General features: G+C 41.7%; 1 protein-coding gene across 1 annotated transcript in view; it reads right to left on the reverse strand.

Annotated features, from left to right (window-relative positions):
- PUS7 (pseudouridine synthase 7) overlaps positions 1–13781 on the reverse strand; it is a 53809-nt gene that overhangs the window by 24122 nt on the left and 15906 nt on the right. The window contains exons 5-7 of the mRNA XM_052638855.1: positions 12360–12504; positions 6088–6199; positions 3956–4033 (exon numbers count right to left, since the gene is read on the reverse strand). Of these exons, the coding sequence (XP_052494815.1) occupies positions 3956–4033; positions 6088–6199; positions 12360–12504 (335 nt within the window). The remainder of the gene's footprint in view (positions 1–3955; positions 4034–6087; positions 6200–12359; positions 12505–13781) is intronic.

Raw genomic sequence — 13781 nt, forward strand, 5'->3', positions numbered from 1 at the left:
ACTGAAAAACAACAACATATACTTAAATATCTTTTGCTACACGTGACCACCTGACCTGCCTCTTGAGAAATTTGTATGCAGGTCAGGAAGCAACAGTTAGAATTGGACATGGAACAACAGACTGGTTCCAAATAGGAAAAGGAGTACATCAAGGCTGGATATTGTCACCCTGCTTATTTAACTTCTATGCAGAGTACATCATGAGAAACGCTGGGCTAGAAGAAGCACAAGCTAGCATCAAGACTGCCGGGAGAAATATCAATAACCTCAGATATGCAGATGACACCACCCTTATGGCAGAAAGTGCCACTAAAAAGCCTCTTGATGAAAGTGAAAGGGTAGAGTGAAAAAGTTGGCTTAAAGCTCAACATTCAGAAAATGAAGATCATGGCATCCGGTCCCATCACTTCATGGCAAATAGATGGGGAAACAGTGGAAACAGTGTCAGACTTTATTTTGGGGGGCTCCAAAATCACTGTAGATGATGACTGCAGCCATGAAATTAAAAGACGTTTACTCCTTGGAAGAAAAGTTATGACCAATCTTGATAGCATATTGAAAAGCAGAGACATTACTTTGCCAACAAAGGTCCGTCTAGTCAAGGCTATGGCTTTTCCTGTGGTCATGTATGGATGTGAGAGTTGGACTGTGAAGAAGGCTGAGCGCCGAAGAATTGATGCTTTTGAACTGTGGTGTTGGAGAAGACTCTTGAGAGAGTCCCTTGGACTGCAAGGAGATCCAACCAGTCCATTCTGAAGGAGATCAGCCCTGGGATTTCTTTGGAGGGAATGATGCTGAAGCTGAAACTCCAGTACTTTGGCCACCTCATGTGAAGAGTTGACTCATTGGAAAAGACTCATGCTGGGAGGGATTGGGGGCAGGAGGAGAAAGGGGCGACAGAGGATGAGATGGCTGGATGGCATCACTGACTCGATGGATGCGTGTCTGAGTGAACTCCGGGAGTTGGTGATGGACAGGGAGGCCTGGCGTGCTGCAATTCATGGGGTCGCAAAGAGTCAGACACGACTGAGCGACTGAACTGAACTGAACAGGGAAAGGTGTACATCATTTACTGTTTGCAAGAAAAAACACACTTTATGTAAATATTTTAGTTTTAGGAAATAAACTAAAGAAAACTAAGGAAAAAAAACTCTTCCACAAAAAATACATCAAGTCGTGAACAAGGCAATCTGAAGAAGTACAAACTATGATACAAACTGAAGAAGTACAAACGAATCTATCTTTAAATTTAGGTGGAGAAATTCAGAGCCAGCTGGCCGGAAAGCACAGGAGTTGACTACAATATTTCAGACACCAAAGAGAAGTCAAGAACCTTCTACGCCCCATATCCAGGGTATAGGAAAGGCTGACTCCTTGAGCCACTGCCAGTCCCCTGCTCTCAGGAGCTGCTGACCAGCCCATCACCCACACAGGCTATTCAAATCTTCCCACTGTTTTCAAGTTCCCTTTCCTACTCCCATCCCCTTTACTCTCAGCAGATGACCCCACTTTCCACGCATCTCAGGCACAAAGAGATCAGGGCAACACGTGGGAGTGCCAGCATCTTCAGGCGTCACCTCCTGCTCTGCCCCAGACATGGCACCACGCACACTGCTAGTGATGTCGTATTGTAGAGAGCAGATGTTCTCGACTTGCCTTTATGCCTTTACCATGACCTCATGCTCAGGGTCCAAGGTCAAGGAAGAGAAGGGCTGGAAAATCCACTAGGAAGCAATTGGGAACTCAATCCTCACACTATCTCAAATGAATCAGAAGGTGGGAGGGGAGCCAAATGGCAGGGGACTGGGGGGCAAAGAGGAGGTGCTACCTCAACTTCTTTATGAAAAGACAGGGGAATTACAAGCACATATATGCCTTTAAGTGGGGATAGCAAGCACAGATGACTTTAGAATTAACAAGTGGGTAAACCAAAATGCCAGACTGGATGAGTTACAAGCTGGAAACAAGATAGGCAGGAGAAACATCAACAACCTCAAATATGAGGATAACACCACCCTAATGGCAGAAAGCAAAGAGGAAATAAAGAGCTTCTTGGTGAGGGTGAAGGAGGAGAGTGAAAAAGCTGGCTTAAAACTAAATATTAAAAAAACTAAGATCATGCCATCCAGGCCCATCACTTCATGGCAAATAGAAGGGGAAAGGGCGGAAGTGAAAGTGACCGATTTCCTCTTCTTGGGCTCTAAAATCACTGTGGATGGTGACTGCAGCCATGAAATTAGAAGACGATTGCTTCTTGGCAGAAAAGCGATGACAAACCTAGATAGTGTGTTGAAAAGCAGAGACATTACTTTGCTGACAAAAGTCCATACAGACAAGGTTTTGGTCTTCCCAGTGGTCACGTATGGTTGTGTGAGTTGGACAGTAAAGGCAGAACGCCAAAGAATTGATGCCTTCAAACTGTGGTGCTGGAGAATACTCCTAAATATCCCTTGGACAGCAAGGAGATCAAACCAGTCAATCAATCCTAAAGGAAATCAACCCTGAAAACTCATAGGAAGGACTGATGCTGAAGCTGAAGCTCCAGTATTCTGGTCATCTGATGAGAACAGCCAACTCATTAGAAAAGTCCCTGATGCTGGAAAAGACTGAGGTCAGAAAGAGAAGAGGGCGTCGAGGAGGAGATGGCTGAATGGCATCAATGATGCAATGGACATGAACCAGGGAAAACTTCAGGAGATGGTGAGGGATGGGGAGGCCTGGGGTGCTGCAGTCCATGGCGTCACAAAGAGTCAGACAGGACTGGGTGCCTGAACAACAATAAACTGTACGTATACAAAATGTACAAGTTTTAACACGTGAATAAGCCTGTGAAGCCATCACCGCACTCATGACAACAAGCACCTACAACCCCCATTTCCTCCTGCCCCGTTACTTCTTCCCCCCACCATCCTCCACCTCAGGGGTACGTAAGCATGGACACCTGAGCCTGTCTGACCACTGGCTTTCTAGAATCGAGGATGGACACCTGAGTCTGTCTGGCCACCCGTCCTTCTAGAATCTAGACCAGTGGTTCTCAACCAAGGGCTATTCTGCTCTTCAAGAGACATTTAGCCAGGTCTAGAGACATTTTTGTCTGTCACAGTGCTGACATGAATAGGGGGAAAGTTACTGAAATTCTGCGGTAGAGAGAGACCAGGGCTGCTGCTGAATGTCCTAGAGTGCACAATATGGCCCCTTCAACAAGGAATTATCCAGCCCACAGGGTCAGCAGTGAAAAGGCAGAGAAGCCCAGTTTAGATGAAAACTCGAGCATCCAGGGAACTCCCTGGTGGTCAAGTGGTTAGACTCCACATTTCCACCGCTGAGGGCTTGGGTCTGGTCCCTGGTTGGGGAACTAGGATCTCACAAGCTGAGTGGCACAGCCAAACTAAACAAAGAGAAAAACCCCGAGCACCCCATTTTCTGTGAAAGTCTCCCTGGCCTGCCCCCACAATGAGTGCCACACTTTGTTAGCAGGTCTTGCCTAACACCCCAAATACACCTCTATTCTAGCATTTACATCACTGTGTGTAAGTTCTGATTTACCTGTCTGCTCCATCATAATTACTTCAAAAGCAAAGACCACCTTTTTCCTTTGCAGATCTTCAGTGTATAACAAAAGAGCTCATTCACTGTTTTGTAATTAAACTTTAAATAACTTATATTTAACAATCAATGAAGAAGAGAGACAAAAGATAAAGAATATATTCACATATTCTCTTGGTTCTAACACACAAATCCTTTAAAAATGACATAAATAATACCAGCTTGCTGTGAAAACATTAGTGAATGCAGATAAGCAAGAAAAAAGAAACAAATAGAAAAGCAGTTTTCTGAACAGACAGAGGCACTATCTAAAGATGGAAGAGGTAAACCCCACAAAGCAAATCCTCGAACTTGGAAATACAGTGCTAGGATTTTTACAGAACGAACCCCAGTATGTACTCCTACTTACTTGAGAACAGCAATCTCCTGAACGGTTATGGCTCTTTTATCTTTGGTTCCCATGTAGGAGAATATGTTTGGCTTGACTCTGATGAGGCAAAAACAAAACCATACAAAGTAACATACCGTTAGGAAATCATGCTTCTCATAATTTAAGATTTAAAATAAATATACTTAAAATAGTAACAGAGTAAAAGAAAAGTAAGGAGAAGCTTTATTTAAAAATATATCCAGGAAAACATAAATTAGTATTTCTTAAAAGCTAAGAAACTAAATGATGCCTGGACAAACTCCCTCCTTATCTCTGTGTGACTTGGAATGTGTCAGAAAAGGAAGTAATGCACTTTCTGTTGATTTCATACAATTCATATAATTATATAACCAAAGGTAAAGAACTATCCATCCTAGATGTATCATGTATCACTTCAAAAATTTTGTATTTTCAATTTCTAGAAGTTAATATTATATGAATTTTCCATAAATATATGCTATTTCTTTGTATAAAGCCAAATGCTACAACAGGGAACAGAATAGTTTTAACATGAAGTTACAAGTAAGCTAGATAACTAAGAGGAATTTAATAAAAACTGTTCCACATGAATAGGAGAGAAACAGGAAGGATTTCTGAACTCGGAGCAATCCAGATCTCATGGGAGCTCCCTTCCCTTCTCTCATTGGAACTGTCTTCTCCCCGGGGTTCAGGGACAGACAAGGCAAGACAGACAGCTAGCAGTAAATAAAATGCTGCTTTATTAGGTACTGTGTCCTATGGGATGAACTGTGCTCCCCTGAAATTTCTGTGTTGAGGCTGCCTCCCGGTAGCTCCAAACCCAGCAGGATTTGGAGCCAGAGCTATAAGAGGTCATTGAGTTAAAACAAGGCCCTCATTCGATTAGACGCGTGTCCTAGTACAACATGAGGAGACCTGGCCTCACAGAGGACTCTGGGACACACACACTCAGAGGCAAGGCCACGGGAGGGCACAGAGGCCACCCGCAAGCCAAGGAAAGGCCTCCACGAACGACCAAACCTGCCAGCGCCCGCAGCCTGGGGCTCCCCGCCTCCACAGTTTAGGAAAACGAAGGGCTGTTTTTGAAGTCACTCACTTCGCAGCACCTTGTTGAGGCAGTCAGAGCAAACTAACACAGTATGTTTGTGTTTAAACCAGGTTAAATACACATCAGAAAGCACATTTCCACTGTGTACAGATTTGCTCTGGGACTTGAATCCATTTCTGAAAATAAAGCGGCAACCCGGCCCATCCTCAGAGACCCAAATTCTGTTACATTTGCATTCCTATGAGAAAAACTGACTGGTCTCAGGTTTCCAATCCAGTTGATTTCTAGGAGTTCAGATCTCAGATTTAGCAACAGACCTCTGCAACTATATCAAAGTATGCGTTTTCAGGAGAGACAGTTAATTTGTCTTTTTTTCCGTAAATATTTATTTTTGGCTGTGCTGGGTCTTCACTGCTGCAAGTGGGCTTTCTCCGGCTGCTGCGAGCAGGGGCTCCTTCCTAGTAGCTGTGCTGTGCAGGTTTCTGACTGAGGTGGCTTCTCTTCCTGCAGAGCACGGGCTCTAGAGCATGTGGCTCAGCAGCGGCAGCTCCTGGGCGCTAGAGCACAGGCTCAATAGCTGAGGCTTAGGTACAGGGGCTGAGTCGCTCTGTGGTATGTGGGATCTTCCAGGATCAGGGATCAAACCTGCAACCCCTACACTGGCAGGCGGATTCTTAACCACTGGATCAGCAGGGAAGTCCAATTAATGTTTACTGTAGCTGGATGGACTAGTAACTCTCTACTATATGTAACCATTTACTTAGAGAATTGTCATTTTGAATCGCTGACCATTTGCAAGGAGGTTAAAGAAAATTAATTCAACTATTGTCTACAAAAACTAAAATTGGGAACTCCCTGGCAGTCCAGTGGCTAGGACTCAGGACTTTCACTGCTGTGGCCCAGTTTCAGTCCCTGGTTGGGGAAGTAGGATCCCACAAGGCACAGTCAAAACAATAAAAAAGACTAACTGGGAGGTACATTTGCTACCTGTTTGCCTATTTTCCCATTCCCTTTTCATCAGCATGGAAAGAAAAAACCGTTTCTGTGTTTTGATTTTGCATAAGCACAAGAACAAGATACTAACCTTAAATATTTGGACAACAGATTAATAGCATCCATGGTGTCTTTGTTTTCCTTGTACAGTACAAAGTGACAGTAACTTCCCCTAGATTTTGGCCAAGAATGTTTCCTTGGATCTTTGAAAAAAAAAGTTAAATGTTATGTACACCATAATAAACGTCAGCAGAGTTTTTCCTCATGAAACTCTACAAGATCATTTTTCCTAGAGAATCCTTGAGCGAGAAATCAGATCCAGACTGACAAGAAACACAGGTTAGATGGTTATAGCTGTGTGGACCACAGGTGTTATTAACTTCTCTGATTACATAGTTATCTGTCTCTATTTGACATCAAAAGTGAGAAGTACAGGTCATATGACAAGTGATTAAACCTAATAAACAATCTTCACATACAGAAACACAGAGGAGTCCAACCATCCCCTGGTTTAGTTGATAAATAGGTGTCTGAAAGGGGATCAATAGGCTCTCCCGAATGTAAGCAGGCCAGGAGGGCACCAGCAGTCGTGGAGGAACCCACAAACCTTGCCTTGTCTCGCCAGTTAGGTGTTCCCGCAACAAGCTGGCTTGGTGACATGGTGAGACTTTCCAAAGGCCACTTCTGTCACAGAAGTTTAGGTTAACAGTAGGTCATTTACAAAGGTCTCCAGACAGAGAGAGCAGCTGGCATTCAATACCTAACTGTCAATCTTCGGGCGAGAGGAGACTTTAAAAATTAAAAGTCTGAGCCATTGCTACTTCAACTGCTCAACTTTTTAGAAACTGACAAACATTTCAAGACTTTGGAGAATCTGACTTTACAGCTGTTCTTTTAAACATTTAAATTACACTACTAGAAACATCTATTCAAACAACATTAAGATTTAGACTTCACTGCTGAAAGGTGTTCTGAAAAATCAACACTTTGGGAAAAATGTGTAAGCCACAACTGCACTTCCCAGATGTTGCACAAGAATGTCCATGAGTCTCATGTGACGCACAGATGCAGCTGTTACTGACAATGCCTCTAACTCACTTCATTTCTCTAACTCGTTGAAAGAAATACACTGTGAAAAAATATTTCACACAATCCCTAGAAATGTCTTTGTCTTTTAGAAATGTTCCTTTTTCTTTGTGCCTAAAATAACCCTTTAGCATGAACTCATGAATTCTTCATCTTTAGAGACACAAGAAACTTCTGGCACTAAAGTTACTGATACACTTGCCTTTGCCAAGGCAAAAAGCATTGCTTGACAGGTTAGTTATGTAAGCTACAATGTATAGAACAACCTGACCAATTAAGACATTTGGAAAACTGCCACAGGGCATATGCTTAAAGTATTATAGAAAAAGCACTGCAAGTATTTCTTTGGTTCTTGATGTGAATTCCTTACAACTCATCCTCAGGAAATTGTGAACAGGGATACTATTTTTGGTTTTCCTTCCAGCTCCCTCCATTTAAGTAAAGTTGTCTATACTTAGTACTTGTGACAAAATTCATTGGCATTTCATTTTACCTACATGAAACGCCAACCGCTCTTACCTGCTGCAGTTCTGACCTCTGTCCAAATGCACAGCATAAAGAGCACAAGAGAGCAGTATTTAATTTATAATAACATTAAAGTGCTTTAGAAGTGAACATGCAAATGATCGCATGGGAAGTTGCTACCGAGGAACTCCTACAGCATCTGGTGGTTATGTGGTGGGTTGACAGCGATTAAGACATTAACAATGGAATGTCGCAGAGGCAAACAGTGAACAAGAAGAAAACTCACCAACAGGTTCAAGCCTCCCTGTCTATGCCCTCACAGTGACCTGTCCATTGATCCTCAAAGCTGCAATGTCTGTGCCCACAGGACATAGCAAAAAGTGTGAGACTGGACGCAAAATGCCTCCCCATCCAGAGATTTGTTTTCTTAAACATGGGAGGATGTGTAGCAGAACACTATTCGTAATTATCTTTTGGTTGTTGAGGCTGCAAGTGATGACTGTTTTGTATTGTGCTTTTCTGTGTTCATGAATTTCCTGCACTGATTTTATTTTTAAAAAATGCAAAAATTATGGAAAACACTTTTCAAACCAATAGATAAAAAGAGGCTGAAGAGATGTCCGTCGAATGCAATGTTCTGACCTTGTCTGTATCATGATTTAAACGAGTCCTCTGTATGCAAAAGGCATTTCTGAGACAATGAGGGAAAAACTGAACATGCACTGGGTATGAGATATTAAGAAATTATTACTGATTTTGTCAGGAGGTGATAATGGTTTAGGGCTTCAGTCCTTTTCTATCAGATATATGCTGAAGTATTTATGTGTGAAATGGAGTGCTACATAGGATTTTCTTTAAAAACACCTCAAGAGAAAAAAAAGTGGGAGGAACAGATTCAACAACAAAATGTTAATAATACTTAAGATGGTTGGGTACACAGAGGTTCAAGATACTACTTCCTTTACTTGTCTGCATGTTTGAAAATGTCCACAATAAAAAGTTAAAACAAATTTTGTGATAAAAGCTGATGAAGTGTAAGCTACATTTTCCTCTAACTACACATTTGGTATATTTAGTGACAAGAAACAAATGAAACCACAAGACTAAAACACTAAGTGCTATTACACCTTACGAGAAACCATGACAACCGATATGAGTTTGGCTCACAAACATGCATCTTATTAGCAGATCCAAGCAGTGAGCATGCATTCAATTATCTCCTCGGTAAATGACATACAAGGATTCTTTTTCCAAGTGCACTCAGTACACAAACTGTTAATAAGCATATGTATTTATTAACTGGAAATGTTTTGAGTAATAGAAAATCAGTGAGTCTCAATTTCCTTTGGGTGATTTGTTTGACTTCATAAAACTCCAAATCCGTGGAATGCTAGGTAGCAATTTAAGTGAATTTAAAATAACTTTCACACATTTTTGAGACACGCTGATTTAAAATGCGAAAGCAAAGAATTCTCAGGCTAGGAAGCAACCTTCTGATGGTCTGATACTGCAGCCCCAGGGAGAGGAGAAATAGAATCCAGATAAAAAAAGAAAACTACATTCAGGAAGATTCATGTATTGAGCAGAGATCCACATGAATAAAGAAGGAAAAACGTTTGTAGCTTGAGAAAGACGACAGGATGGGTAGCATGCAGAACATTCTTTCCTTCTCATTCAAGACAATTGCCCCAGCTGCACGCCTGCACACCCACCCTGCAGCTTCCTCTGGGTCCTGCTCCAGCCACCATCACCCAGCTCCTTCTCCATCAGCTCTTCCCCTTCAACATATCAATAGGCTCAGGGCTCTGGCATTTTAGTCAAACCTACGTCTCCCTCTCCTTAAGCATGTTCCTTTTCTTTGTCCTTCTCTTTATGGTGGATTTATTATCTTCCATCCTAACCTACTGTGTGAACTGGTTTCCAATAAAACTGCTCTGGCAAAGATGCCAACGATCCCCAAGATCCTAAAAATTGGTGGATGTGTTTCAGAGTTCTTATCTTGCTGGACCTGTCTGTAATATTTTCCATGGCTAATCACTCCATCACTGAAATCCCCTCTTCATATGGATTCCGTAACACCAGTCTGTCCCAGAAAATGAACTTTTTATCTGTCTGGCTCTTCCTCCTTAGTTTCTGCAGACTCCTAGATATGGGTATGCCCCTGGAAACCATTAATTTCATACAGAATGGATTATCTCTACATAGTACATGTCCAAAAAAAAATTTTTTTTAACTTAAGTCTTTAAAAAGTTTTTTGGAGACGTACACTATTTATTTCAAAATATAAGTTAATTTACCTGAGTACATGGTCTATGATAATTATACAGTATTTTCAGAAAAATATCATAAATACACTTTGGTAGATAAATCGATGTGCCCTGTCTATCAGGTTGGATTAACACACCAAATAACACTAGGGTTAAAAGACCTGCTATCAATAATTTGTGTTTGGCCACTATGATTTAGAATCTATCACACCTGTATTTTAGGCTGTGTGGCTCTGTCTGAGGTTAAGAATGTTGCAAACCTGCTACATGGTGCATGACCCACCAATAACAACTTACGTCAGGGTTTGGTAGTAAGGGAGCTCAAAACAATCCAACTTAGCTTTGCAATGAGGCTTTAAAAGCTAATCTGTTCAAATGCCAGGTGAGGTACCCTAGGAAGACAAGCTGTCACTGTTTCTGGGTTCTGTCTGTATAGGCAAGAACTGCCATCTCCACACACCAGCTCTCCCTACATTCCCAGTGTTGCTTACTTGAAGTGGCCCCCAGCTCACAGGTGGGGGCCAGACCTGGAGATGCTCACGGGCTCTCCGGTGCCAGTCGGGCCTCTGAGGAGGTGGTAGAGAACACGCAGAGAGCAGGCCTCTAGTCCATCTCTGAATAAATGCCACAGCCCCTCAAGCCCAAAAAGGCCAGATCTTCGCCCACACACTGATTCAACTGGACCTGCCTTCATGCTTCTTTTTCATAGTGAGAAATTAATATTTTATTGAAGATGTGAGAAGAGAAAGGGGTGGTTCATATCACACAGCTCAGTACCTCACCTGGAAAACCTTAAGGACATTTTTTATTTGGGGGTAAAAAAAAGGAAGGTGTGATATGGTGTAGGCACAGAAAAGGTGGATAAACACAGAACACCAGAGATCCGGCACCACTCACTTGAGGGGCAAACTGCTGGCCACTGTGGCTGCAAATACCAAGATCACAAAACCAAATGGTTGATCCAAGGAGGAGCAACCATTTCCAAGAAGCAACCAGTCCGAGAAACAGGCTTCGCCTTTTCCAATCTGCTTCCTCAGGACCACAGTTGTCAGAACAAGACCCTGCCTCTTCCTCCTGCCTTTGCAAAAAGGTGGCTGACCGATGAGGACTGCCTCTCTCCAAGGAACATCTCCGCAGCAGCCCTTCTCAACCTGGGTTCCTGAGAGAATTAAGACTGAGTGCAGCAAATTATCTATGTAGGAATTCACCTTCTCTCCTCCACTGCTAGATAAGTTACCAGCCACATGCCACTTGCGGGAGAACAGAAGAAACAGTCACTCATGTCACTCCCCACTGGGCTTCATTCTCCCGGACAACCCTGGCTGCAGAACAGCTTTCAAGGTGATATTTTATACTGTCACTCAGACATCAAAGAAACATATAGCACTCAAGCCATGAGCCTCTGAACTGAGAAGTGATTAACAACTCATGCCCTCAAGCAGTCCCAGAACACATCCTCTACCTGCCCTTTTTGGTTATCTGCTGTGAAGTGACCTCCAACCTCCACTTTCTCCTCCCCACTGCTCAAGGATTCTCACTTCTATATCACTGTCTAGATCTACTGACTTGATGACATGATTTTCTCAGGCACAGCTAAATCTTATTTCTGCTCCCATTTTTCTCACATACTCTCCTTTCACTAGAACCACAGTTATAGACAATTAAGGCTTCATCCACTCACAGCATTATCCCAAGAGAATACTGACAAAGCCCTGATGGTTTGGACAATCTTCTCTTATATAACAATTGTGGAGTTTTACTCCAACAAATATATCTAGAAGTAACTCTTCATTAACAGGTGTCATCAACGGTAGAGCAGGAGGTGAGGAATTTTCCCTTTTGTAATTTTCATAAAAATTTTATCTACTGATCTGACAGATAAAAGAAGAAAAATTATCATCCAATATTTCTTAAGGTTATATGCAAATAGTTATTTTCATGGCTGTAGAACATAGAACATAAATAAACAGGATTCACTGACAACACACCCACTTCAAACAAATACTACTCAGTGAAACATGGGCTTTGGTGAAGGGGTGATTTTCTATATATTCCATGTTTTTTATGTGTAGTCAATAAGGTACTCATGATTGGAAAGCAGCGGCACTGTCAATATAGGGAGTTTCCAGAATATGCCACTGGGAGAGGTGACAAGCAGTTTCTGTTCATTTGAAAGCTTTCTTACCTCCATTAAGAGGACAGAATGAACAATATTCTTCTGTCTTCTTGAATTACCACTTGGACTGCTCTGCTCTTCAGGGAACGTATTAGATTACATAAGACTTTCTCTCTGGCACCACTATCATTACAGCAAATCCGTACTCACATGTAAGACCTACTGCCCCCTTTACCAGACACATGACTGTGTGATTGTGATTGTGATTTCAGATGCAGGATTGTTCTAGCATCTGAAAGACTGTTCACCTTCTTTGAAGGAATGGTATGGTCAATATCCATCTCGGAACAACTACAAAATGACCCTTGAGTGTGAACAGGCAGGGAGAATGAGGAGGCAGAAGAAAGGCCAGGCCACAAGCCCACTTACTCGCCAGAGCCTTTTTTCCAGCTGCATGATAGGCTACGATATATTTCTTCCCCTCTCTGTCTTCTGTTTTTGTCTCTAATCCTGGAAACAGAGATTTAATCGCTTGATGGATGATGGTTCTTTTCTCTTTGGTGTCCTCAATAACCTATTAAAAACACAGACAATGATACTCATTTAACAAACATTAAATAAAGGAAATAATGGAAAAGAATTAGTAAAAACACTACTTAGCTTAATAATGATATAAAGTAACCAAAGTACAAGGGTACAATTTCAGAAGTCTTTTTCTCTTTAGTTATTTTTTTATTGAAGTATAGTTGATTTACAATGTTTCAGGGGTAGAGCAAAGTGATTCAATATATATACATAATTACAAGATATTAAATATAGATAGCTCCCTGTGGTATAGGGTAGGTCCTTATTGTTTACTATACATATACTAGTCTGTATCAGTTAATCCCAAATTCCTAATGTATTAGTCCCTCACCCCTTTCTCCTATGGTAAACTTAAATTTGTTCTCTGTATCTGTGAGTCTGTTTCTGTTTTGCCAATAACTCATTTGTATCATATTTTAGACTCTACATATAAGTGGTATCACATAGTATTTACCTTCCTCTGTCTTACTGCCCTTAGTAGATCCCTCCATGTTGCATATTATTTCATTTTTATTGCTAGGTAGGATCCCAGCGTATATATGTACCACATCTTAGTTACCCATTCATCTGTTGAAAGATATTTAGGCGCCTTTCATATCAGAAATCTTTTAGACCTTTACAAATTGCAAATCATAAGAACCCATTTACTGAGTTTGTCCAGCTGCCAGGTACTGTTACCAATCATTTTACAATCATTGTCTTATTCAATCCCCATCAGTTCCCTATCAAGCCACCAGCACATTTATTTAGAGATGAGGAAAGTGAGGCTGAGAGAAGTGAGGATTATACATTTGGAGGGGAACAGAGCCAGATGTGAATTCCAGGCCATCCAACTCTATAGCCACCCAATCCAGACGATCCCTTTCAGGGACTCAGCTAAACAATGAACACCTCAGGGCTCACAGATGGAAAAGCAGGTGAGCTGTGTGTTTGGGGATATCAGAAACTCTATTCCCTGAATAATGTAATCTAATCTACTCCTGCGTCTAATGAACCCTGCCCTATACTGAGGAACTTTATAATGACAATCCAGTATATTTGTTACTAAAAGAGAAAAATCTACATCAAGAAAATGTAAAGTAACTAGTTATACAACTGTTTTTCAATTTCTGAATGTATCTTACATTGAGAAATACATTTCATACCTGGATTCAGGATCCAGCAATATATATTAATATGCGATGGGTTAGTTGCTAGGTCGTGTCTGACTCTTGTGACCCCATAGACTGTAGCCTGCTAGGCTCCTCTGTCCATGGGATTCTCTAG

The sequence above is a fragment of the Budorcas taxicolor genome, chromosome 4, assembly GCF_023091745.1.
Source record: "Budorcas taxicolor isolate Tak-1 chromosome 4, Takin1.1, whole genome shotgun sequence".
In the NCBI taxonomy this organism is placed as follows: domain Eukaryota; kingdom Metazoa; phylum Chordata; class Mammalia; order Artiodactyla; family Bovidae; genus Budorcas; species Budorcas taxicolor.